This window comes from Clupea harengus, chromosome 4, assembly GCF_900700415.2.
Source record: "Clupea harengus chromosome 4, Ch_v2.0.2, whole genome shotgun sequence".
Taxonomy (NCBI): domain Eukaryota; kingdom Metazoa; phylum Chordata; class Actinopteri; order Clupeiformes; family Clupeidae; genus Clupea; species Clupea harengus.
The window spans coordinates 18,156,049-18,181,140 of NC_045155.1; the positions used below are offsets into that span (position 1 = coordinate 18,156,049).

At 42.3% G+C, this 25,092-nt stretch overlaps 2 protein-coding genes across 2 annotated transcripts; one reads left to right on the forward strand and one right to left on the reverse strand.

Moving 5' to 3' along the window:
- Nucleotides 1–1,159: 1,159 nt before the first annotated feature.
- Nucleotides 1,160–5,144, forward strand: slc25a55b (solute carrier family 25 member 55b). The gene is made up of 9 exons (XM_012834537.3): nt 1,160–1,179; nt 1,538–1,663; nt 1,980–2,035; nt 2,195–2,285; nt 2,640–2,758; nt 2,906–3,095; nt 3,217–3,371; nt 3,498–3,573; nt 3,689–5,144. Exons 1-9 carry the CDS (start codon nt 1,160–1,162, stop codon nt 3,846–3,848), a joined length of 993 nt encoding a protein of 330 aa, XP_012689991.1. The 3' UTR covers nt 3,849–5,144.
- Nucleotides 5,145–6,677: 1,533 nt separating this feature from the next.
- On the reverse strand, nt 6,678–23,186 carry tspan2b (tetraspanin 2b). Its single transcript, XM_012834517.3, has 8 exons — nt 22,965–23,186; nt 15,224–15,326; nt 10,718–10,815; nt 10,504–10,578; nt 10,329–10,412; nt 9,298–9,351; nt 9,119–9,202; nt 6,678–8,938 (listed from the first exon to the last, which is right to left on the reverse strand). Exons 1-8 carry the CDS (start codon nt 23,031–23,033, stop codon nt 8,873–8,875), a joined length of 633 nt encoding a protein of 210 aa, XP_012689971.1. The 5' UTR covers nt 23,034–23,186; the 3' UTR covers nt 6,678–8,872.
- Between the last annotated feature and the right edge of the window lie 1,906 nt (nt 23,187–25,092).

Genomic DNA, 25,092 nt, shown 5'->3' on the forward strand with positions numbered 1-25,092 from the left:
CCTTGTATAAAAAGCCCTATGACAGCAATGCTGTCTTTTGTGTTGTGTTGATGTCCTTGCTCTGCATTTTAATGGATGGTTGATTGCTTTATGGTTGATAGAGTGTATTGATTACACTAAAAATGAATCAGCCTTGCGGAGTGTTTAGGAACAAAAGTAACATGGAGAGCGTTTTGTATACAGACCCCCCCCCCCCCCCCCCCCCCCCCCCCCCCACACACACACACACACACACTCACACACGCTCACACACGCTCACACAGAGACACAAACACAAATCTGTAATAACTGTCTTAAAACTGTTTAAAATCTTTCAATCCATAAATCCATAAAATCATTCAGTCCATACTGCAACAGTTTATTTAGTTACAGTTATTTCACATAGTGAGACAGAGGGAGGGATTACAAATACGAGTACATTGTGAAGTAGGTGACAGAAGAGGAAACAATGTCCATGCCTTTAATACAAAACGATATCAAGTATTGTGTTATGTATGCCTTTAATAAAAAACGATATCAAGTATTGTGTTATGTATGCCTTTATTTGATATGAAGGGTAAATTAACTTTACAGGTGATCTTTTCCAGTGGTAGATGAAGGAAGAAATCTGATACCCGGCCATTAGAAAACAACCATTGCCATCACAAAACAAGCAACTCAGTTTACTCAACAACTGATTATTCAATTTCACTTCAGATAGAAGAATTTAAACAGATTCAGAAGGAAATGTCCATGTATAAATACTGTAAGTGTATACGTGTGGTTGTTTAATGCACATATCATCTTTATGTAGCATTCACGTCTGTGTGCTTGTGTACATGGGTACAAACTTGCATGTGTACGTTTCCTTGTATAAATCTGTGTGTATGGAGGCAGTGTGTATGACAGTATCTCCATGTGTGTGTGAATCCTTAGTAAGCGGATCCTGTGGTGTCTAAGGCCTGCAGGGGCTTGAGCATGTGACTGTGAGTATGTGCCTGAGGCCAGAGGTGAAGTGGGCGGAGAGAGGGTGTAGGCGTGCAGGCGTGGATGCCCTCAACCCTATAAATACGAGTTGAAACTCGGGGCTCAGTGACGCCCTGTGCTTCCTATCCCGCCTGCTACCTCAGGTTCACTGACCAAAGCCAGCAGCTGGGCTAGTTTACATACAGAGCTCACCATGACTCAACAACAAATCAGGTATTTATGTGTAGTTTTTCCAAACTACTCACTGACATGCATGTAAAACTGATGTAATTCTTTAGAATACTTTCACTGGTTACTTGTAGTGAAATAGTAATTAAATACTGGTAACTCTGGTTGTGACAGTATTGGTATCTCTAGCTGTTACAGGGCTGGTATTTCTTGTTTGTTTTTCATGAAAATCATACCACAAATTTATTGGCAAGATGGGTAATCTCTGATTGCTTGCATTAGTAGCTACTTAAATGTGTATATGCCTTTTTTTTACCGTTTTTGCCATTTTGTGTCAGCGCATTTTCCCCTCTCCATATCTGTGGTAGCAATGGGTCTGACTTTGTTGTTATTGTTTTGATAGCCTGCCCGCCAAGCTCATCAACGGTGGCATTGCTGGCTTGGTTGGAGTAACCTGTGTGTTTCCTATTGACCTGGCCAAGACCAGGCTCCAGAATCAGAGGAGTGACCAGCAGGTCTACAGGAACATGTAAGATCAGATTCTCACGTGTCTCTCACTGTACACTCAGGGAGCTGTGTGGCTGATGCAACAGACTGGGACTGTGTTGACAACACGTGGCCACACATAATTTCTCTTCTCTTCTCTTCTTCTCTTCTTCTTCTTTTCTCTTCTCAAATGTAAAACATGCTCTTTAATTGTATTGTTTCTGCAATGGGACTTTACCCATTTCTTCACAGTGGCCCTCATTCTTTGCCTCTGATAGTCTTGCCCTCATGGCTGTGGCCTTTTTGTAGAGTTTGCATGATTCCTGCTTACACGCTCTGTACATGTTCTGTTTCACCAGGATGGATTGTCTCATCAAGACAGTCAGATCAGAGGGGTACTTTGGAATGTACAGAGGTGGGTTGCCTCCTGTCTCTCTCAGTTTGGCTCAGAACCACAAACAGGTTACAACCACACTGAGATGTTCTTCAATGGCACCATTCAGGCCACCCATCTCAGTGAGCCACTTCTCAGTGTGAAACCAAACCTGAAGATGAATTCTTATTTTTCTTGTAGGTGCAGCAGTCAATCTCACCCTGGTCACTCCAGAGAAGGCAATCAAACTGGCTGCTAATGACTTCTTCCGCCACAAACTGAGCAAGGATGGGTAAGGACTCCACCGTTTCCCCTCTCTTCGGGAGCTGCAGGAAAGAAGAGAGCTCTAGTACTTGATGAAAAGCAACACTGACAGAGATTAATTCCATCCTTTCAGTCTCGCCGAGCCCCATTATACTAGATTATTAAGACATTTTCTTCATTTTCTTGTTCAACCCACCACCTAAATCTTTACAACCTACAGTCAAAGACACTTCTTTGCACTGATGTTTTACATCTTACATCTTCTGCTAGTTTAAGAGTCATCTTACATCTTCAGCTAGTTTAAGAGTCATCTTACATCTTCTGCTAGTTTAAGAGTCATCTTACATCTTCAGCTAGTTTAAGGGTCATTTTCATGTTGCAGGTCCAGGCTTACTGTATTCAAGGAGATGCTGGCCGGGTGTGGTGCAGGGATGTGTCAAGTAATCATCACCACTCCAATGGAGATGCTGAAGATTCAACTTCAGGATGCAGGCAGACTCGGTGAGCAAAAAGGAATGATATGGTGAAATTGCCGACACTGGAATTGGCAATGATTTGGTGAGAACTCAAAGCCCAAACCATCATAACAAATAGGATTTGACTATATGTGAATACGTTTGTTTGAACCGTCGTTGGGCCATTTTTCAGCAGCGCAGCAGAGGAAGCTGGCGGTACTCCCCGCCATGAAGTTTGGTGCCGGTAACGCTCTACTCAGCTGTTCCTACAGTGGAGGCCCTGCGCCGGTCCTCAGAGTCTCTGCCACACAGATCACCCAGGAGCTGCTCCGCACACGAGGGATACAGGGGCTCTACACCGGCCTGGGAGCCACACTCATGAGGTGAGTTTCATCAAAGATACTGTCGAGTCTTTGCTTTGACATCAAAGACAGGCATTTCATTAGTACCTGTTCATGAAGTTGACCATTTGACCATTTGATTTCTGTCATTTTTACTTTGCAGGGACATTCCCTTCTCTATGGTCTACTTTCCCCTCTTTGCTCATCTGAATAATCTCGGACAGCCATCAGAGATGGAAAAAGCGCCATTTTACTGGTCCTTCATCTCAGGCTGTATGGCAGGGTGTACAGCTGCTGTGGCAGTAAACCCTTGTGATGGTGAGTACTTCTGTGTTCTATCTATCTATCGATCTATCTATCTATATTGTATATATAAAACAAAACAAAACAAAATGATCCAGTGAGGAATACTTTATGGATGGAGGTCATATATCTCCTACACAGTCATCAAGACCAGACTGCAATCTTTGAAGAAAAGTACTTCAGAGGAGAGCTATAATGGTGTGGTGGATTGTATAAGGTAAGCAATGATCTCAGCTGCAGGCCAAAAATGTTCTTTTTGATATTTTAGTGTGGTATTTAGTTATCCTTGTGAAAAACTGAGTTCTTTTCAAGCTAAGTCTTTTGTTCTACAGTAAGATCATGCAGAAGGAAGGTCCAGGAGCCTTTCTGAAGGGCGCTAGCTGCAGGGTGCTAATTATTGCGCCACTCTTTGGCATCGTGCAAGTCGTGTACATCCTCGGCGTGGGGGAGTTCCTCCTGGGCCAAAGTCCTTATAACCTCTACACTTCGTAGACTACCTCCTGAAACCTATTGCTTGATGGGATAATAACTACTGACCAAGGCAGCTATAAGAGTAACTTTTGTAAAACAGCAATCCTAATGTTAACATAAGCTTATCAGGGTTGAGAGGGATGTGGTGATTTCAGTCAATGGTTCCCTCATCTCTATTTAACTTCTTCTGCATACTGGACCCGGATCAGAAGGAGGTTTTTTTTATCTGGCACTTCTGTAACTAGGCAATTGTGTCCTAACCAAGTAATGTTTTTAGCAGCTTCGAGACACCAGTGCATTGGGTCGATAAACACTTCATGAATGCTTAAACATGAATTGACTTGTTTTATCTTTGTAAAATGTTTTGAAAATAATAATAATTATGGCTTGTATGACTGGTTGTGGCCTTAGCACGTGTCCTGTGTGCTTTTTTTAACAGAAAGCAGATTTTGTAACAGTATCAGAATGTTCCCTCAATGAGGGATTGAAGATTTCTGTTGCCATTGTCTCATTCAGGCCTGTATTATGCTCTGTCACTGACCTGTCTTGATGTGAAGTGACCCTTCTGTACATAGCCACAGTTTCAAAATATTAACAATAGCCTCTTATCGATGACTTTTAAAAACAAATTCACTTTTTAACAGCATGAAAAAATGTAATGGTGATGTATTTATTGTTACATTTTATTTGATTATTAGTTGTATCTATTTTATTCGATTTTTTTGTTATTTTTTTTGTATTTTTTGTTTTTGTTATGTTACCATAATGATTCAGTCTCTGCTGAATATAATGTTTAAAATACTGTACTGAAGTTTCAGCTAGTCCCTGTCCATCTCCAGGCCACAGGCCAACAGGCAAGTGGTATCATTCCAGGGACTGAGATTCCCAGATCAGGTTGGGAGCCTCTGTAATGAGTTGGAATCAAACCAGGGGTTGGGTGAGGAGGAGCAAGGATGGTCTTTCTTGATGATAGGACCAAGTTTTTTGTTTGGGATCCCTGGACAGGTTTCAGCATTTCAATGACTATGTGGTGTATTTACTATTGCAAGTACACTGTAGATGTAAAAAAAAAAATGAATATTTGTATTCTGTATTTATAAATAGTTTATAAGAGTTTAATCTTATGGGTGCAAATAAGAACATTTCATAGTTTATCTTGTGTAAAATGTACAGGCGGAAGGTAACATGTTATACATACATATAAAAATAGAATTCCCAGCTGTCTGTATGGACTGTATGGACTCCGATGTAAAGAATTATTTCGGATTCTGTTGTATAATTGCACCAGCTCAGTGTCATTGAGTAAAATTGGGATGAATTGGCATTAACAACCTTCATACAAGACATAACAAAAGAAATATGGTCGCCTATAGTCTACTGTATATGGAATTCATATTCATATAGGAAGAATAAAAAGCTCTTTCTCTGTCTCTTTCTTTGTTGTACCATGTATATGAGGGAACATGTTGATTCCACATGAAATCATATGAATTTCTTTCCTTTTGTTATAGCCAGTAAACAACCATCACACCCCAGTCTTCATTCATGAGGACACTTAATGGCTAAACATTTTTAGTGTTAATTTCTGTGTAAAAAAACTTAGTGTTAAATTCTGTGTAAAAAAACTTAGTCTTAAATTCTGTCACTGAGAGAAACTAAATAATGACCCAATATTGGTTTCCCTGGATATATTGCTGGTTGTCTTAGAGTGTGTGTAGACCTGCTTAAGGGTGTTGGTCAGTGGCCATGTGACTGAGAAACGTGTCCATGATGCAATGGGCCTGAAAGGATAAACCCACACAGCTCCATATGGCTAATGCTCCTTTCCTGCATCGTCAGCTTTTTTAGCTCGCCCCTACGCTTCCCTCCGGAAAGATGAGACTTGGACCGCATGCCTGAGCCGAAGGGGCGATCCCCAAGTATGTCACCATCACATGGGACTCACATGTGCTCTTGACCCTTAATATTAATGTATTCTCCAGAATGACTCACCTTTGCCACAATAGTCTGTCTGATTTATGAATGTGTACAAAAATGTATATCATATGAGGAATCACCAGGGCTACTGTACTTGACCTTAGCCCTAGTATCGTGACTTAAAACAATTTCCTGATATACTGTGACTGTGGTGTTAAAATAAGACTAGTGGGATATCGGTGATGCAGTTGGGTGGCATCTCTTTCATGAAGGCAGACGCGTTTAGCATGTGGTCTGAGATCAGTGCCAAACACCACCCTGCCTGCCTGCCATATAAGAAAGGAGACCCTCACAGGTTCTGATGCCAGTTGCTATTTTATCATATCAATGCCAGTAGTCTCACACACTTTGTAATTACATAACTTTAACTATTTAAAGTGTCACACACATGCTAAGTTATTCATTGTTCTTATAATTTCATGATGATTATAAAAACAATCATGAGCAACACACCCATAACAGTAACTAAGTTCTTAACACATTCAATCCATATCATACACTTACACAGCAGTCAGACATTGCAGTCACTATCTCAAATTCCATATTACTGTACCATCACACACATATTATGTACAGAGGAAGCTTACATTACAAGCTAGTTTGAATGTCAAGCATGTGTCAATGAAAGACTAATATTTGATGTATGCCTCTAAAGTGAAAGAACAGTGAAAAGTGATGAATTGTCCTGTATGCCAGGTCACATAATAAATTCTAAGGCATATAATTCCACTGCTTCTATTTTAAATTCTAGTTATGCAACTCTGAAAATGTTCATGCCTGATAGTGCCAGTGAAAGTTGGCTGGACTCAAATATGTTCAGAACATCAGTTATTTCAAGTATTGTATTATAAGAATGCAAACACACAGCACTCAAAACTTCCAAAACGTTTATTGGTTCTTGTACACTGATCTTCCTGAGAAGCGTAATTGCCATTTGAACTCATCAAATAAATTAACACATAAAAAGATGTGACCAAAAAAAGATACCTACAACAACTTTAAGTTTACAGTACAAAAAAAATCTCTTCATTTATGTTCTTGCAAGCACAGTGGAAAAGAAATCAACAAACTGACGGGAAATCGTCCGGTCCACTTTGTCTTTGTTTAAAGATACACTACTTTCTCACTCACCAGTTTTGCATGCTAAACAAACCCCCCAGTCAACTAGTTCTCTAGTGTATGAAAGCATTATAGCAAAAACCCCTAACACATTTGCTCATGTCTACCATGTACAAAAAAACATGTACACAAATTATCATGATATTAACTTCAAATTCTCATCCCCACTACCTTTGACTGGAGATATGCTTGACAACTAATCCTACAGACTTTAAGCAGTCCTATCAGGGATGTATGAGCAAACATATCATCAGCTATTGTCTAATGCAAAACAGCATCTCTAGGTGGACACAACATAATCCCTCAGTTCCTGGTTGGGTCTCACTCACTGTTCACTCTGTTACTTCATGTTCCCACAAACCCAGATAGTCTTTCTCACTTACTAATATAAATGTGAACGAGCAAAGTTGAGTAATTCAACAATAACAACAAGAAGGAGAATTTTGCTTATTAAAAATGAAAGGCACGTTTAAAATGGACATGTGTCCTTGAGTGTTATAATCAAACACTATTTACTTTTACACGGGTCTTAAACCATCACTATCACACAGCACATCAATGATCTACTAGCTACACACGCAACACAATGAGCAACATTAGCATACAAAATGAAATGTACAAACAGTTCTATACAAATAAAAATCTTTCCTTTTGTGTCAAGAGGATGGTTTGAGGACGGACTGGACAAAGGGACTGTTTGTATGTCAATGAAAAGGCATAGGTGCCATTTCAGTCAGAGGGCTACAAGCCTGAAGCTAATTCAGCTACATGCAGGATGTATGTACAGTCTGTAGACCCAGAGGCTTACAGTCTGGGCAAATTGTGACTCTTGCATGAAGAGCGGTGCATCAGCACAGTGTATTTACCATATGTAATTTGGTCAACTTTACACCCATTCAGATATAGAGTATGGGAGAGAGACATGGCTACTGTATTAGTGTACCTCAGAGCATGCTATATTTACCATAAAGATGGAGTAGAGGCTGAAAGGATTACGCAACCGCAATTAGTATGCCCCTCAGAAGTGATTACAAAACATTAGGTTTGATGATAATTTCATGGGGAGAATATGTTTAGTGCTGTATTTTGTTCACAGTGATCTGGAGTAAGGGTCACTCATCATGCAAACAGCCTCCCTGGCTCAACTACAGGAGCGGCCTGAGGGGGCTAGGTGGACAGAGGTGGGGTTTTTTGGGGAGGGGGTCCAACTGTATATAGTGCTTACAGTGCCTCTAGGCTGGAGGATTTCATACAGTGTACTCTTGAGATTTGACCGTGTGATGTATATATAGACAGACACGTGCGTGTATGTCTAGCTAGACACGTGTGTGTATGTCTAGCAGTGTATATCTCTGCTCTGTTAACCAATCATTCCTCCATTGGACCTTACATACTCCATGGTTTCACATTACATAATATTTTTAAACTGACATCTGAGGCCAAGTAGAGGCCTCCAGATATAGTTCAGTGTGAATTTCTGACTCAATTACATACAATCCACTTGAATGCTGTAGGGCTGTAAATAGTTGATCTAGGATGGGAATAAAACATAGTTACAGTCCCTCACAGACTTACTATATCCAAAGATATATTTAGACATAAGTTTACTGTTTCAATGGAAGAACAAATGTCCATAACCATGATACGTTATTGATATTACAGCAATATAACAAAATAACGACGCATTTAAAAAAAATGACAAAAAAAAAAAAAAAAGAAGAGTCCCATGTCCTAACACGTTATAAAAGGTGTCATGGCATTCAGCCATCTAAAACAAGCACTAGTCTCATTCTTAAGGTTTATGGAAAGGAGGGCACAAACTCCACTGACAGCCAGTGGGGATCTTTCATGCTGGTGGATTTGATGTCAAGGCTCTTGTGATGATTCAAAAGGGGTTTAGGGCAGAGCCCGAGGTTCTGGGATGGGGGTGGGGTGGTTGCGCCCGTAGCTTAGATCACTTCTCTACTGTTCCGTATCGCACAGCACAGAACCATGCTGAAGATCATGCCGATAATCTGTGGAAGTCAAGAAGTCACACTGTTAGCGGACGTTAGATAGGACGTTAGATAGACACATTCTGGCTTGACATGATTTCAGAATCACTTTACAGTAGCTTTCCTGCGGTGAATACTTGAGTGTGTTACTTTCGAAAGCTTGAAACAAATAGACAGAGATTACTGGTGAGAGTTCCTTACCATAACACCAGCGATTCCTATTCCAACGTATCCAACGATGAAGAGTTTACTGTTAAAAAACTCACTGATGGCCTCGTCACAGGTCTGAAAGTGAAAGCAAAGAAAGACACCTTATATTAAGATGCAGGAGATTTGATAGGAGTTGCGTTGCAGAGAGACAAAAAAGTACTCGTCTTTACCTTTAAGTCAGGGCTGTCTGGACAAGCGGAGTCCTGAGTGCCACAGCAGCCCAGCTACAGAGGAAGAGAAAGCTGAGTAAGACAAGAACCTCGAGGGGGGTCACTGTGTGCGATTAGGCATCTTGGAAGTTAGAAGAATCTTCTCTCTGTTCCCTTCTGCATATAAACTGAACTGGCACATTTTCAATGATTATTTCTAATAATGTACTAAAGAGAAACTTCTGGATTTTTAAAAATATTTTTAGATGAAATCTTTATAGGGACAGTCAGTCCAGAGTTTGAACGCTAAAACCGGCAACCGCAAGATGGCTATACAATGGATCTTCTATGGAACAAGCAGGCACGTCAAAGTAAACTGGTTGTTTTAGCCACTGATAGGATCATAAATGTTATTATTTTCCTTTCCCTTTCATGTAACTATAAAATGACTGTTTGTACAGTCAGTGTTTTACCTCTCTCTTCGTCCGGTCTCTGACCCTAACCCCATTCAGTGCATGTCATTGACTGGCCACCCATGTGGTCCTGGAGTGGGCGCTTGAAGGAGAGCGCCTCCCTTCGATAAACAACTACAGGCACTGAATGGGGTGGGCTAAAACAAGCGGTTTACTTTGAGGTGCATTCGTTGAATTCCATTGTATAGCCATTTTGCGGTTGCCGGTTTTAGCGGTCTAACTCTAACTACTGGACCGATGTCAACCGTTACATGGCCTTTCATAAGCTCACAGAAATAGTAAATATTGTGGGAATGTAACTTCTAGCAGGACTTTTTTTGCACTAGACAGCACACTTCCACAAACACCATCTACCACAACAGGGCACCAGCCTAACACTCACTATAAGGTATAAGGAACTCCTCAGACATTTTTGATGTACTGTACAACCCCCAGAAACCAGTATTGTCTTTGATCTACTGTACAACCCCCCAAGACCAGTGTTGTCTTGTGTGAGTCACAGCAGGGGTTAGAGAATAGGACATAGGAGGTTAGAATGCAGGAACAGATCTTTAAAAAATATACTCAATATTTTCTCACGACTTTGTTGTAGCTTTGGATCATTGTGCCATTGTTGTCTTCCTTGATGGACTCTGCGTAGAAATTCTGAATATCCTCAATGATCTGAAGAGGAAGGAAACATTGCTCATGCTTTGCTTTACTTAACATAACAGTCAGAATCACCATTTGGTAAAAAAAGAGTCTGGACATTCACCTTGTCTTTGCTCAAGAATCCAAACACACCTGCGGCTACCTCAGCTCCGAAGATGATCAGGAGACAGGCAAAAAACTGGGATCACAGAGCAAAAGGCCATTATAGGGACTAATCATGAATTACTTTCATTTTTATTTTATTTTTAATTTTGTTGTTTAGTCATCAAGTATAGTAATTTTCATATGTCTAGCTCCCTTCTCTGGCTTTGACTTACCAGACCCAGAAGGCACTGGGATTCCCTGACGGCCCCGCAGCACCCAAAGAAGCCCACAAGCATCACCAGTGCTCCAGCAGCGATCAGGATGTATACACCTGGAAGAAAACAATGGAGGCCAACATTAATCAGGGATTCATATACAGGCAAGCTAAAGCTTCCCTTTGCAGTATTTAGACACTCCAGCAGGTGGCAGTGTGTTCTCACTGTGGGATTGGAACAAAAGATGAAAATGTGACAGGACATGGAAACATCTGCCAGGGAGCGGCGAGGTCACACCGGTGTAAGAGATGATGTCAAGAAGCTTGGTCCCCAATTTCCTCATTATCCTCTTCATTACCTCTGGGAGAGATGGGAGGGCAGGGCAGGGGAGGGGAGGGGAGGAGAGGGGAGGGGAGGGGAGGACACAGCCTGCCAGAACATGGCAATGCACATGGCAACCACAGACCACCTCACATAATTCAGGCGATCCCATTGGTTACCGAAGTGAGCCGCTTTGTTGATGATACTGTATGTGTCTGTTTCTGAGAGTCAGAGTGTTTGTGTGTGTGTGTGTGTGTGAGAGAGAGAGACAGAGTTAAAGAGAGAGAGAGAGTGTGTGTGTGTGTGTGAGTGTGTTTGTATATGTTAGGAGAGGACTGGCAGGGGTGGGGACTGGTAATTGCAGCATCTCTTGTTACCCAGGTGTAATGAAGCCACTGGGGGGTTTGCTGTTGCTGTTGTTCTGCCTGCCCCAGATGAGGCAGTGGGGGCTGGAAACAGAACCAGGCTCCCCAGGGGTACCTGAGCGTCAGGCTGGGGCTGGGGGTGGGGGTGTTGTATGGGGAGCGGTCCACAGAGGCCAGCCTGTTTTCCACCCTTAATCTGACTAAATCATGGTTTTATGAGCTCTTGATACCCCATGCTGTCAAAAGAACTTGAGCAATACAATTTAGATTTGATTCAGTGTCTAAGCAGGGTAATCAAAGTATTTTCATGACTTCATGATCATGACTTCAGCATTTAGCATAAGATGGTTGATGATTTGAATTAGTGAACAAAGACCAACTGAGCATGATATTAAATAAAAATAAAAGATTTCATAGACCACAACCGTCTGATATGAGAAACTGTAAGCTCAAGCACAGAAATGTGGGCTCTCCATTGCTTGTGGCTTCACACAAGTTCAACTCTTTAAAGGAAACGAAGGGAAAACCCTGATGAGTGATTTAGTTTGGTGGAGAACAATTCAAAACTCGCATAGGAAAAGAGATTTCCATTCTGTGAGGTCAAATTCTCTTATACCTGTTGAAAACCAAAACTTTCACTAAACTTTCCATGACCTTTTTAGAAAGGCAATTTTATCAGTCATAATACAGTGGGCTCCAATATCAGAAATGTGAAGATCTTGAGAGAGTATTGTGCCAATTACTACCTAATCCAGAAAAAGAATTAGAATGAGTTTCAGTTTAAGGTTGTTGTTCAGTTCTAAGCATACAGAAACACTGATAGCCTAAGCATACAGAAACACTGATAGCCTTACAAGGCTTGCATCATTCTAGACAATAGTCTGCAAAACTGACTTCATAAAAAAGTGCTGACATTTTCCTTGGATGACTCTCTCTATGAAGCTCTAGAGAAATCAAAACAACCAAGGGGCTATGAGGCCATCTTGTGTCATCCCTGCACCAGCAACCCTGCCAGCCACAGCCAGACAATATTTACATGGTTGCCGTGGTGACCGTGGAGAGGGTACTCTGCTGTTGATCCCTGACTCTGTTGTTTTGTCTGAGCGACGAGCTGCCCACCCCTCAACAGTTCTGAAAACACGTACATACATACATACATACATACATACATACATACATACATACATACATACATAGACACAGACTGACACACACACATAAATACACACACATACACTCTCTCTCTCTCTCTCTCTCTCTCTCTCTCTCTCTCTCTCTGTCTCTCGCTCTCTCTGTTACAGTGAAACCCATTCACCCATACAGTGAAAAGACATCCAACGGAAGTTTTCTTGACAGGCCATGTTTCTGACAAGGCAAAAGTAACCAACCTGATCCCAACAATCTAAGCATGCCAACAAAACTGAACGACCGTGTGGATATAACAGCAATCCAAACGGGCCACCGAACAGCTTAATGGCATATCTAACAGAGCAAGGCTGTATTCAACCTATCCCATGGGCCACCTAAAGGGTTAATGGCATATCTAACAGAGCTAGACCGTATTCAGGCTGATGCTTCCACACCTCACCCACTAAAGAGGAAGAGTGACGCAAGGACCCTGGCATGCAGTGCCCTGCTGCAAACCTCAGCGCTGACTGGCGCATAGTAAGGGCGTACAGGCACGAGCCACTGCACTGCATCCAGTAGAGATGACAGACACACAACCTACATCTTACAGGATTCATGTTCAGTTCTAGTCGCCACTCAGGCACTGGTCCAGTGAATACCCAACATAACAGCCTCAAAGTCGTTAAATCATTACAGATCTAACCTTGACAATTGATGGTGTCCAGGACTACCATCATCACAATTATATATGAATGAATGTCATGGTATTTCCTTGAACCTTTTCTGCTTAAATATCTACTCTGTGGGGCAATAGGACAGTACAGCTGCTGAGAGGTGAAGGCCACACGTCTCCTCAGCATGCCTGGGGGAGGGGATCAAAGTGTGTTCACAGCTTGCTTTCCTGAGCTCCCAGCTCTTTTCAACCTCAGCCTAAGGCCCCGTCCACACGGAGCCTGGATTGCCTGAAGCGCGGGGCTTTCACGTGGGGCAATTACGTCATCGGGTTAGAAAGTGTGCGGATCGGGCGTCCACACGAACACGGATTCCCTAGCGGGTTCGAATCTACCCACTCTGGAGACCGGATTGAAAAGGTTGCGGATTCAGTCACCCAATCCGCCGGGTTCTTGTGGACGCAAGGCCGATCCGGCAACATTTCTTTCCGGATTCAGGCAATCCAGGCTCCGTGTGGACGGGCCCTAAGATGACATGAACTTCCAATTCTGTGTCACCACGCTCATTAAATCAGCAGATGAAAAAAAAATGGAAGAAAGGTGGAAACAAAAAGGAAATATTCTTTCTTGTCACCTAATGGCTGTTTTTCACAGTGCTGCAGCAGTTGTACAATAGGGCCCCTGAAACCGCCGGGTGATATGTTCCAAGACCTACCACGGATATCCGAAACTGCGAATATTAGCAAACACCATACACAACTTGTTTTTTGTGGACATCCTATGATAAAGTTTAATTATAAATTACACACGATAAGACAACAATAACTAATAATAAAATAAGACAATTATGACAATATATTGTTGTAAAAATGTGAATGTAGTATCTCTCTCTAATGAACGGGATCTGAAGTTTTTGACAGAGGCTGGCAAGCAGGAAAGTGGGACAGTGTGGCTATAGGGCGAGACAAAGGGTAAATATAAATGTATTATTACTTTGTTCCTTTCAATATGTCCTAGCCCCTCAATCTGATCAAAACATGAAGGAAACTAATGGAATGCAGCGAGGATTGATGGATGAAGGACAGACCTACATGAGAAATGCAATGCGCTTAAACGATTGAGTCAGGTATTAGATGCGACAGGGTGGATTTCAAAACTAATGAACTGTTTATTTTTGGAATTTTCCACTTAATATGTTCGGGCCACGGTAAAACGCGGATAACTGAATCGATGATTACCGAATCCACAGATACGGGGGTTCCACTGTAGCTCGCCTTCTTGCAATCTTTGCGCCCTCTACCTCTGCTACTCCCTGGAGTGCCATCTGCCTCCAGGGTTTGGGCTGGGCTGGGCTGGGGGGAGTATGGAGGCAGGCGAGGAGGTTGCCTCCATACTGCCTCCACACAGGTTGCCTTTTCAGACCTGTCTCATCTATGTGCCACAGGCAATGGGCCTGCGGTTTCCCCCCACATGTATTTATATCCACAGACCCCCTGCTTCCTGTTTTTCTAAACACCACACAGCTGCCGAAGGCAAGCCGGGGCCACGTCTGCGGCTCACTTCACCACGGCAACCCCTGCCTAACGGCAACTCTAGACGGAACCCACACAGAACATCTCCGAGCCGCCGGGTGGAAGGTTTCCACGGTGCCATCCAGGCCCTCAGGAAAAAACCCTACATGTCGTTCTGAAGATTGCTTGTTGCTTGATACTTTTTGCTTCCTCCTCCTCCTCCTCCTTTCTTTTTCAGAGAAACTGCTATTTTCATGCAGCTTAATGAGAGACATGTGGCCTGTGGGGTCATGGAAATGTAGGTGTGGCTGAATGAGAGCGTTTTTGTTTAACGGGAAACTTTTTTTATTGCTGTTATTCAGAAATTGAACAATCCATTTAATACATTTCACTAGCTAATCACAAAGGCATTACTCATTAATACTCATTAATGCATTAACAAAAACTTCTATGAACAATTGCAGAGACAATGAAACTTCAATCAGAAACAGTGTCAGCCAAACGCTGTTGTCCTGTTCCAGTACTCACCGATGAAGAAGGTGTCTGGGGCTCCCTCATCACTGAGCAGTGAGACCACCTCTGGGTCCAACCTCAGCCAGAGTCCCACGGCCAGGACCAGAGAGCCCATCAACTGCAAGGGGAACAGAAACACACACCTGTTATTATATATATAGTAGACCTTTAAGGAAGACAGCTTTTACTGTGACCTTTCTGTTGTTTTGATATGCTAGTTTGCTTTTTAGCATAGTTGATACTCTGTATCGTTTATGAAATAAATAAATCCAATCTTAGTGAAACTCTCACAAAAATTAAGTCAGAAAACATATCTAAAGGACAGAATATTGAGAAACCATTTCAAAACATTTTCTGTGTGAATCTGTTATGAAATGCAATGTGGCTTCGACCCTGTAATTCATCTCTCAAGTTAAGGTTCTGATTTTTCCATTCTGACTGTGAACTGTTCAAGGCTGGAGTGTTGCCCCTCTGTCCGGAGCAGGAATGAAAAGCCTTCACTCTCGTGCCACGAGTTCAATTCAGACTACATGAAAAGGTTTTAGGAAAGAATTCAAAACATTCAAATAGGCCTTTTCTGCTGAGCTTAAGAGCCATATATTTTGAGACGTCTTTGTAATTTTCCACGCTGTTTTTTTTAAAAATGGAAATGAAGTGTTGATGGTTAAGATTGTATTTTTAAAATGGGGGTTGGATTTTTTTCACACTCTTTAAACAAATTTAAGGGCTGCCAAAAATTACAATTTTGCATTTTGTGATGATAAGCCATCTGCCATCCGTACCTACAAGCACAAACATTCTGCTTACACAGACCTGCAATCTTTCTGCTGAGAATGTTAAACTGTACACATTTAGCATGCAGCAATGGAAAAGTACCCTTGTCAGCTGCTGAATAATCACTTAGGGTGACCAATAAGTTCACATCACTCACACTCACGCCCAACAAGAATGGACTTGTTCACAAGCTAACATGCTAAACACCAAAGAGTTTGTGGATCTAAATGTATGTGTCACCGCAGCTCCAGGTTAAAGTCAACTTACATTTAAAGGCCTATTAAGCTAGCAGACAGAGAGTTCAAAGTGAGTGGAGACTTCTGTAATTAAAGGGTAGACTAATACTACAACAACTACTACCATTACTATTTACAGTCTTGGAGAACTGCACTGGAGAAGTAAACTCTGAGGGAAGAGGTTTTAAAACAGATGGTAAAACAATATAATGGATGCCCTTCACTTGTTCAGCAGGCTGCTAAGAGATCTGCACTGAATTTCAAGAACACGGTGCGGGGTACTGTAGCAGTATTGTAGGTCCAACAGGGTCATGGAGGGCTTGACCCAGCAAACACAGCTTCAGGGCTAACATTACATTCACACAACCCTCCCCTCCATGTGTTCTTGTAGCCCCAGGCAGGGTGTGAACTACACCAAGGTCATGTGTTTGATTCCCAGGGAAAACAAACATGTGCCTTACTGCCCGCTTAAAAGTATCTATATGTAAGGTAATGAAAACGTAAGAATCATCAATCAAATCGACTAAATGCAAGAATGCCTTTTGATGCAGTTTTGGAGTGAGGTCTGCCTTACTAACACTGGTTCCCTCACCCCATCTGCCTGCACCATCATCCAACATCCATAACCTTGACTCTTCCCACCCTCATCCCACTCCTGCTTTAGCCCAGCCCAGCCCAGCCCTGCCCTGCCCTGCCCACCCCAACCCTTCCCATCCACCCCCTCTCCTCAGCGGGGACCCTCCTGCTCACCGCATGAAAACAATGGCCCAGTCTGTACCTCAGAGCGCAGACAAAAGAGCCACTGTCTGACAATGAGACAATGAGTGGGAATATATGTGACTGACATAGCGGTGTGTGTGTGTGTGTGTCTGTGAGTGTGTGTACGCGCACATATATGTCTATGTGTATGAGAAAGTGTATGTGTGTATGTCAGTATATGCGTACATATACTGTATATGTTAGTGTGTGTGTGTACTTAATTAGGGTACAGGCCATAATTGACATGCAATTCATGGTCGCCAACTCATTATGGCTGCCAAAAACAAAACAAAAAACACACACACACACACAGACACATAGACACATGCAGGACACCTAGTCTGCCGTAGTCTTCACACAGCTCTTCTTCCAAAAAGCCAAGCCCTAAACTTAGAAATTAAACAATAAAGATTGCTTGTAAAGGCCAAACACAGCCCATTTCACACTGCCTCATCAAATCATGATGGGACTTACAGAGGCTTGAGGCAGTGGCGTGCTTCTCTGGACAAAGAAGACCTTGGTGTGGTTTTTCAAATTCTTTCCTTACATGTATGGAAATACTTGTGCCCCTTTAACTTTATGGAGAGGGTTTCATAGCGCAGTTAAACGGACTGTATTACTGAGGGAATTTCCACGTAAATTTCATGGCACTAATTTGGAGACATGGAGGTGGCGGAACGCATTGGTTTTTATATGCGTGGGCACTACAAACAACATTATGAGTAACCTCAGCTAGGGCTAATGATGTCATGCTTTAACACTGACATCTGACTAACTAATTTTCCCTGCGGCTGCAAGAAGAACAGGCCCAACAAAAATAGGTTTTGGGTATCCCACAGTCTAAATCCAACAGTTTATTTAACCACCTGAGAGATGTGTGGGGGGAAAGAGAGCCAGCGGCCTACAGGTCTACAGTTCACTAAGGGGCTGCATGCTGCCTGAGGACAGAGGGCCTGGAGGAAACTACCCATCAGTGCAGGGTGACTGCACTTTGAGAGCCGTTTAGAGAGCGTCTGACAGCTGAAGAGGGAGTCTGGGAGAGAACATCAACAGCTGTCAATGCCACCTGTCAACTCAGGTAGTCACACAAAGCACCCCGAGATGCTTTACTGTATGAGGTGGTATATGAGTCAATACAAATGATAACCACATGAGACAGTTATTTATATTTGTTCAAAAATAGGATAAAATATTGTTTATATTTTTGAGAAGTAAATCTACAAGTGATTACATTGTGTTATGATAGATGTGGATGGAGAATAAATGTGCTCATGACGTTTCCAGAGGAGTAAAAAAGCAGAGAGATAAATGGATTGGAACGGGTATGTCAGAGAAAATGAAAAATGCTTTGCATAATGAACGGGTTTCGTTCCGTGACTAATACTTGGATCAGTGCAGCCAATTCCTCATTGTTCCAAAGCATTTTCTTTTGTGCTCTTCCACATTGTTCCACATTCCGTGCTATTCTGAAGCATGGTGGATTAGGTCCTTTGATTGCCTTTGTTATTATTGAATGTGTGAGTGGAAAGATATAGAGGGAGAGAAAGAGAGATAGAGAGAAAGAAAGAGAGAGAAAGAAAGAGAGAGAGAGAGAGAGAGAGATATAAAGGGGGAAAGTGAGTGAGTGAGTTTGTGGGACAGTTCAAAGGGCGGGAAAATAGATGGTGGTGTGTGTGTGTCGGGGAGGCAGCGGGGGGGGGGGGGTCTCATTCTTTGTTTGTGGGTTTGGAGAGTTGGAGAGAGAGGGGGAGGAGGGCAGAGAGTCTGTGTGAGCCACCTACTGTGGCCTGCCTAATGCTGCATGGGAAATACATAGGGTACTCCATTGCCCAACCACAATACAATGACTCCCCTCACACCCTCTCCATCTCATCAGATCCATAAGCACCTCCTTAATACAAAGAGGACCTGCTGCTCAGACCTCCGGTCTAAACTGCATTTGGTTCTTCATGTGTCTGTGTGGAACTACTCATGAAATGAGGCAAAAGCACTCAAACTACAGGCTGCTCAGAAAACATGAAACACAAATGCCTCCAAAGGTTTATAAATAATGAATTGTGAACAATAGTCTTGACAGGATCTTTTTTAAGGTATGTGTTTTCTACATCGAGCTGAAACTTGACTGAAATACTGATCCAACTGGTACACTAATATTACACGTCAGGTAGTTAATATTGGGATTTTCTGGGGAGTCAGTGGGAGAGACAGTCCCAGCATGAGCTGGGGTATTTTCTGGCTCAGCGACTGTCTAGCTGGCAGCAAAGGCCTGTTCCACCACCTCCTTCTGAAGTCTTGACACAGCCCAGAGACTTCCAGCGAAGGGTCCCAGAGTTAATGGCTTCCTGTCTATTGTTCTTTCCACTGGTTCACTGACAGCCCCTGACAATATCATTAAAGATTTATGGGGCATTCGCCTCTCTAACGGAGCCACGTGAAAAATATGTGCATAGCAAGCAGGTGAATACGCAACGATGTCTGCACACATCCCGCAAGTCCTGTGAAGGTGACAGACTGTTGACAGGTGCACCCGAGGCGGCGGAACAGACCAAAGGTCTGCACACTGTCTCCTGTTTTCACTAAAGAACTCGGGTCATTCTGTGTGCAAACCGACTGTCTGGTTTTCTAGTCACACACAGGCACCCAAGCATGGACGTGTCCGTGGGCTTTCCAAGTCTCATAAGTTACAGGGCTATATCTAAATCCACGGTACAGTTTGTGTAACTTTTTTGTGGCAGGGACAAGGTTAATGAAGTGTCATTTGCTTTGGTTGACATATGGCCCATATGGCATATTGCAGGTTCTTCATACAGAAAGGGATCTGTTTACTGCTATGTAAATATCAATCTGGTCTGTTGATATTGCAAGCTTGCTGAAATCAAGAGTGCACACGGTTTCATTATGATATGCAAACCATGGCGTCTGCTCCACAGCTGCACTTGTCCTCCTAGCAGATGAACACTCCCGGTAGTTTGATAGCAGCCATCACCCTATTATGTGACATGTACACTTTAGTGCTGATGAGGGTACTTTAAATCAAGTATTGTAGCAAATACACTCACACTCACACACTCATACACACACATTCAAACAATTTGTGTATAAACTATGAAGTCATATACAATCATTTACAGTTAATTGTTTCCTGGCAATCATTGAATGAAAGTCATCAATACATCAAACCTATGATAAAACATACAGCTATACATTAGTACCTTCTCTACGACCCAAAGGAGCTAGAACACTTCCACCCTTATCAGGGCCAGACCCACATAAGAATCAGCTGCTACTGTATCTGATCGAGGGCTAGAGAAGAGATTTCACCCCTGGGGCCACCCCTCCCCCACTCCTCTTTCTGATTCTGTCCAGTGGAACGAAGGCACAGACAGTAAAGTGCCCTAAGCAATTCAGACAAGAGATTACTTAAGGAGGGTGGCTTCCTTGGAATAACAGCAAAAAACTACTACTGAGCAGTGTAGATGACGGAGGCAATTCTATGAGGAAAAAACAACCTGTGACAGAGGCAATTCTACTAGGATGAAACAACCTGTGCCATTGAAAGACTACATGGGAATTGCATTAGAAACGCTCACATGGTTTTGTGGGGCAGTTTCAGAGAATGACCCTGGCAGTCAGTGGCTTTGGACGCCGTGACGGAGAATCTCTCCTAACAGCTCCCTTTCTTTCCCCTATCCCATCTATTTAGGTCAGGATCATGCCAACTGTTTCTCTCCCTAGCTTACTGCCACACACACACACACACACACACACACACACACACACACACACACACACACACACACACACTGCGCCAATGTCAATCTTTCACAAAGCCTTGTTTATCCCTGCTTTTATTTGTTAGGAAGCCTGCTGGATTTCACACTCTCTTACACACCCACAGACACGCACACACACTTGCGCACACACACACACACACACACACACACACACACACACACACACACACACACTCTCCTAACCACATGCCAGTGATGACGGAGTGTATGTCAGTTGCTGCTTTCACACACTCCCTGTGAAACCACAAGCTGGAGAAGACTAAAAGTGTGCAGGCAATCTTACTATACTCTCGATCTTACTATAGTAAAGTCAACTCTAGGAGTCTGGCCGCCACCACTGTAGTCCTTACATGCTACTGTATGTGAAATCAAAGGTACTCTTTTGTCTTGGCTTTACAATGGCTTCCCCCCACAGTTAATTCAGAACACAGATGCTATAATGGAAAGTAAAAATAAACAAGACAAAACAACACAGAAATGAACTTCCTTCTCATAGCACACTCTGTAGGTAACCCCCCACTCGAGTGCACAAAAGAGGAAGGAACTTTAAGGTTTCTGGGAACGGTTACATGCCATCTGCATTTGGAACAAAGTCAGTAGTTTGCTACGGCACATCAAACTCTCTGCTTTCTCTCTCCCACTCTAAATCAAACTGGTTTATGGGATTCATTTAGTCTACATCCTTTCTTTACCCAGAAAGGTACCTCTTTAACCAGAGTGTGTGTGCGTATGTGTGTGTGTGTGTGTGTGTGTGTGTGTGCGTGTGTGTGTGTGTGTGTGCGCGTGTGTATGTGTGCAAGAGAGGCAAGAGAGTGTGTTGAGTGTGTTCACTGCTCTTGCAACTTCCTTAACTTTCATCACTACCTCTACCACACCACAGAACTGCATGCAGAAATGTCCAGCAGTGTCCTTTAACTTATCATGTTTCTGTCTATACAGATTACTTATTGTTTCCAGGCTTCATGAATGAACTGACCACCCAACCCTAATACAGAAATGCCATTCAGACCCATACTGTACAGAACTTAGATGTATCAGATTTAATCAATTCCTTAATGGTTCTGATTCCCTTTCTTGCTGGATCAGGAACATCAATTGCAACACGACCTAGGATAAGCACATCTCTTTCACTTTAACACTGAATTGCAGTCTGACTGTTTAACCCATAGAGGGGGGGCACAAGGAGTGAGTTTTAGGATGACATAAAATCCTGATGACTAAATCGCATATCTGATACAGCACACATAACTGAAGAATAAGCGTAGCTTCTCTCGAAAACATTACTGTACTACAGGTGACACAGATTCTCAGCGTGTAAGTATCTCTTCCCCTCCAGGCAACAGGACTGGTTGCTAGGTAGCCCATCGTTCCCTTGGTGTCGAGCTGTAACACACCTCTCATATACACCTGTGACCTGGCAGTGCTGAGTGTCACAACAAGTCACAGAGGACAGACACAGGGTTATGGAGAGCCAAGTGCCCCAGTAGCGCAGGTGTAACATGGTGGAGGGAATACACAGGAAGTGAAAATACACTTGGTTAAGAAAAGCAACAGAAAAGAATATATATATACTGTATGTACTGTAAGTATGTATGCATAAGACTCCACTTCAAATGCATCTCTCTTTAAAATAGCTTATCTCTTATTTCTAATGGCCTTGCAGACATTTTTTTCTTCACATTTTTAGTTTAGGTCTTTGAGGGTAAAACACCCATAAAACGCCTAGCCAAGTGCTTAGTTGGTTTTCCATGCTGCCCGTAGCCTGGTCTGCCTTTCCTTTTCAAAACACGCTTCATGTAGGAAAAAGGGGCGGATTTTCCTCAATGGAAAATCTGATTTGAGCTCGACGAGCCAGGACTCAACCTTCCTCCCCCTTCCTATCATCCTTTCCAGAATCAGCACAATTCACAGACTCAAATTAAAATAGACTGAGGAATACCCGCCGACATTTCACGACAAAACATGACCATTTGGATATTACCATAGGAAGCTTTCTGAAAGCAATTTCTTCTCTTGAGCTTAATCGCCAATGCTTCGTCCAGTCCATCGAGGCATGCACTTGCTCAGATGCACACCATACAACAGGCTTTGATAAAAGAAAACGGGCTTTCATGCACTACTTTATGTCATAGCTACAGCAAGCACGCCATTTACAATTCATAGATGTATAAAAGTTAAGAGTTCAACACTTACCCAAAATATGAAGTTGAATATAAAAAGAAGGTATTTCACACATTTCATTCCTCCTTCAACTTTCCCCATATTTGCAGCACCACTTGTCAAATACGTGAAGCCGGGCTATTTCTTGCTACTGCAGTGTAATATTTAAATGATTATGTGCTCAATGGAAATACGAGACACGAGGACTGTCAATTTCAGCGCTAAAGAACACCGGATGATTTTCAGACCTTCTGGACCGCCCATTTAAAAGATGGTAGGGGTGAGTTAAGGGGGGTTCGTGAAATACAATGCGGCGATTTGCTGTTGGCAAACCGGGAGCTTCCATTGGATGGAAGAATGTTTTCATTTCGTTTCAGTGATAACCCAAGCCAAAATAACGTTTGCATTCCCTGTTGTTTATGGATGCCATCCATATCCATGTTAAAGTGGAGGATATGAGAAAATTCTTCATGCATTTCTTCAGCAAATGCCAGAGGAGTGACTTAAGTAAACTATTGAAGACTTTACAGTGTGTTGCTATCGGCAGCCCGATTCAATTTGACTGCACAAATGTACACAACAAAATTACTACCACATCTAACACTGTAAAAATGATATACTAGAACTACTTGTAACCCTTTGGGGTGTAAGGTAATAATTTAAGTTTATTCATTCATGAATAGAATAAGTTCATAAGTTATAGAATTAAAAGTTCATAAGTTAAGAATAGAATTAAATGGTTATAAACATTTAGTGTGGATCTTACAGTTGGTTTATATTTTGCAGAGTGGATGTAATTCATGGACTGTGTTATTTTGTGTGAAATATATTTTGGTGATCCAAAATAAATGTATAGCAATGTTGTTAAAATATTTGTATTTGTCTAAGGGTGAAAAAAAGGATTTGAATGTGTTTTACATTATTTGTACATCAGAAGACCAATCAGGGGGCAGGCAAAAGGTCATGGGGATAGGGGGGGTGGGTTGAAGAGGGGAGACTGGAGGGAAGAGCGACGTGAACGCAGGGAAGGAACTGCTGAGTATTTAGCATTTAGTTAAAAGTGAAAATGCGTAACTCACACATTTCTATTATCTGTTGAGAGATAGAATAATGTAAGTGCAAAACTCGTGAACTTCATACGTTGTTATATCTGAGGGTTGGACTGTTTGGAACAATTATTTCGGGGAGGAGTCAACGTTCTGCCAGCCCGCCATCTTGATTAGCGTGAGCTAGTAAATGTGCGTGAGGTAGCTAGCTTTTCTGGGATGTTCGTGGGCTTTGCTTGTTCGCCAACATCGTGAACTGAAAATTATCTGTGCAACACAGAAGAGACAGCAGTGAGATAAACTGATAAACTGGTCAGAAAAATCAAGTTTGGGTGTCAAGTAGCAAGTTCAGTTGAAGTGCAGGGCACGGCTGCCGGCGCTGGCGGCTAGGAAGCTAAAGAGCTATCGTAACGGTGTTAATTATCGGACGGCGTGTGTTATCGGCAAACGCTGTCATGTTAATCCATTATTAAACTGAGCATAATGATTGGTAATCCATTATTAAACTTAGCATTTTGATTGTTTAACAGAATGGCCAATGTTTGACACTGTCCGATAACTGACATAGCTATGCTAAATAGCTAGTCAGTGGATTATTTGCCCCAAATATGTTCATGAGCAGGGTAAACAACAATCAATTGTTTATGTTGACAACAACTCATGTTCTACAGAAACACCATATAATTCATATCAGCATGCCAATGTTATATGTAACTTATTAGCAGCTAGCTAGCTTCTATGTGTTCTAATGGATTTTCAGTTAAAGTGTTAGCAGCAAGCTAACAATAATGGTCAAGAGCTTCAGTTTGCCCTGACAGCATTCGTGTAGCATATAAACAACAAACCAAGTCGATGTAGACATATAAAAAGTTGTGTAGAAACCTTTATTCACATAAAATATTTCCCAGTAACAGACTCCCTAGACTCCGCCATCCTGGTTAGATTTTTCTGATTACTCCCGCCCCTCTGAACAACGTTGGCTTCCAAATCACACACACGCCGAACTGATTGGCTCTCGGGTGGTTCTCATTTGCATAAAGTTAAAGAATCGCCAACTTTGAATCGGATGCAGAGGCGTATTTTTTGCTGTGATGGGCAAACAGCCGGAATTTCGT

What these genes read in the sequence shown, in the direction of transcription:
- slc25a55b (XM_012834537.3), top strand. Translation starts at nt 1,160, where the DNA reads ATGACTCAACAACAAATCAG. An exon ending in TCAGGATGCAGGCAGACTCG is followed by an intron (nt 2,759 to 2,905) that starts GTGAGCAAAAAG and finishes GCCATTTTTCAG; the next exon opens with CAGCGCAGCAGAGGAAGCTG. An exon ending in GGTGTGGTGGATTGTATAAG is followed by an intron (nt 3,574 to 3,688) that starts GTAAGCAATGAT and finishes TTTGTTCTACAG; the next exon opens with TAAGATCATGCAGAAGGAAG.
- tspan2b (XM_012834517.3), bottom strand. Translation starts at nt 23,033, where the DNA reads ATGGGGAAAGTTGAAGGAGGAATGAAATGTGTGAAATACCTTCTTTTT. An exon ending in CCCAGTGCCTTCTGGGTCTG is followed by an intron (nt 10,579 to 10,717) that starts GTAAGTCAAAGC and finishes CTGTGATCCCAG; the next exon opens with TTTTTTGCCTGTCTCCTGAT. An exon ending in TCCAAAGCTACAACAAAGTC is followed by an intron (nt 9,352 to 10,328) that starts GTGAGAAAATAT and finishes CTTCCTCTGTAG; the next exon opens with CTGGGCTGCTGTGGCACTCA.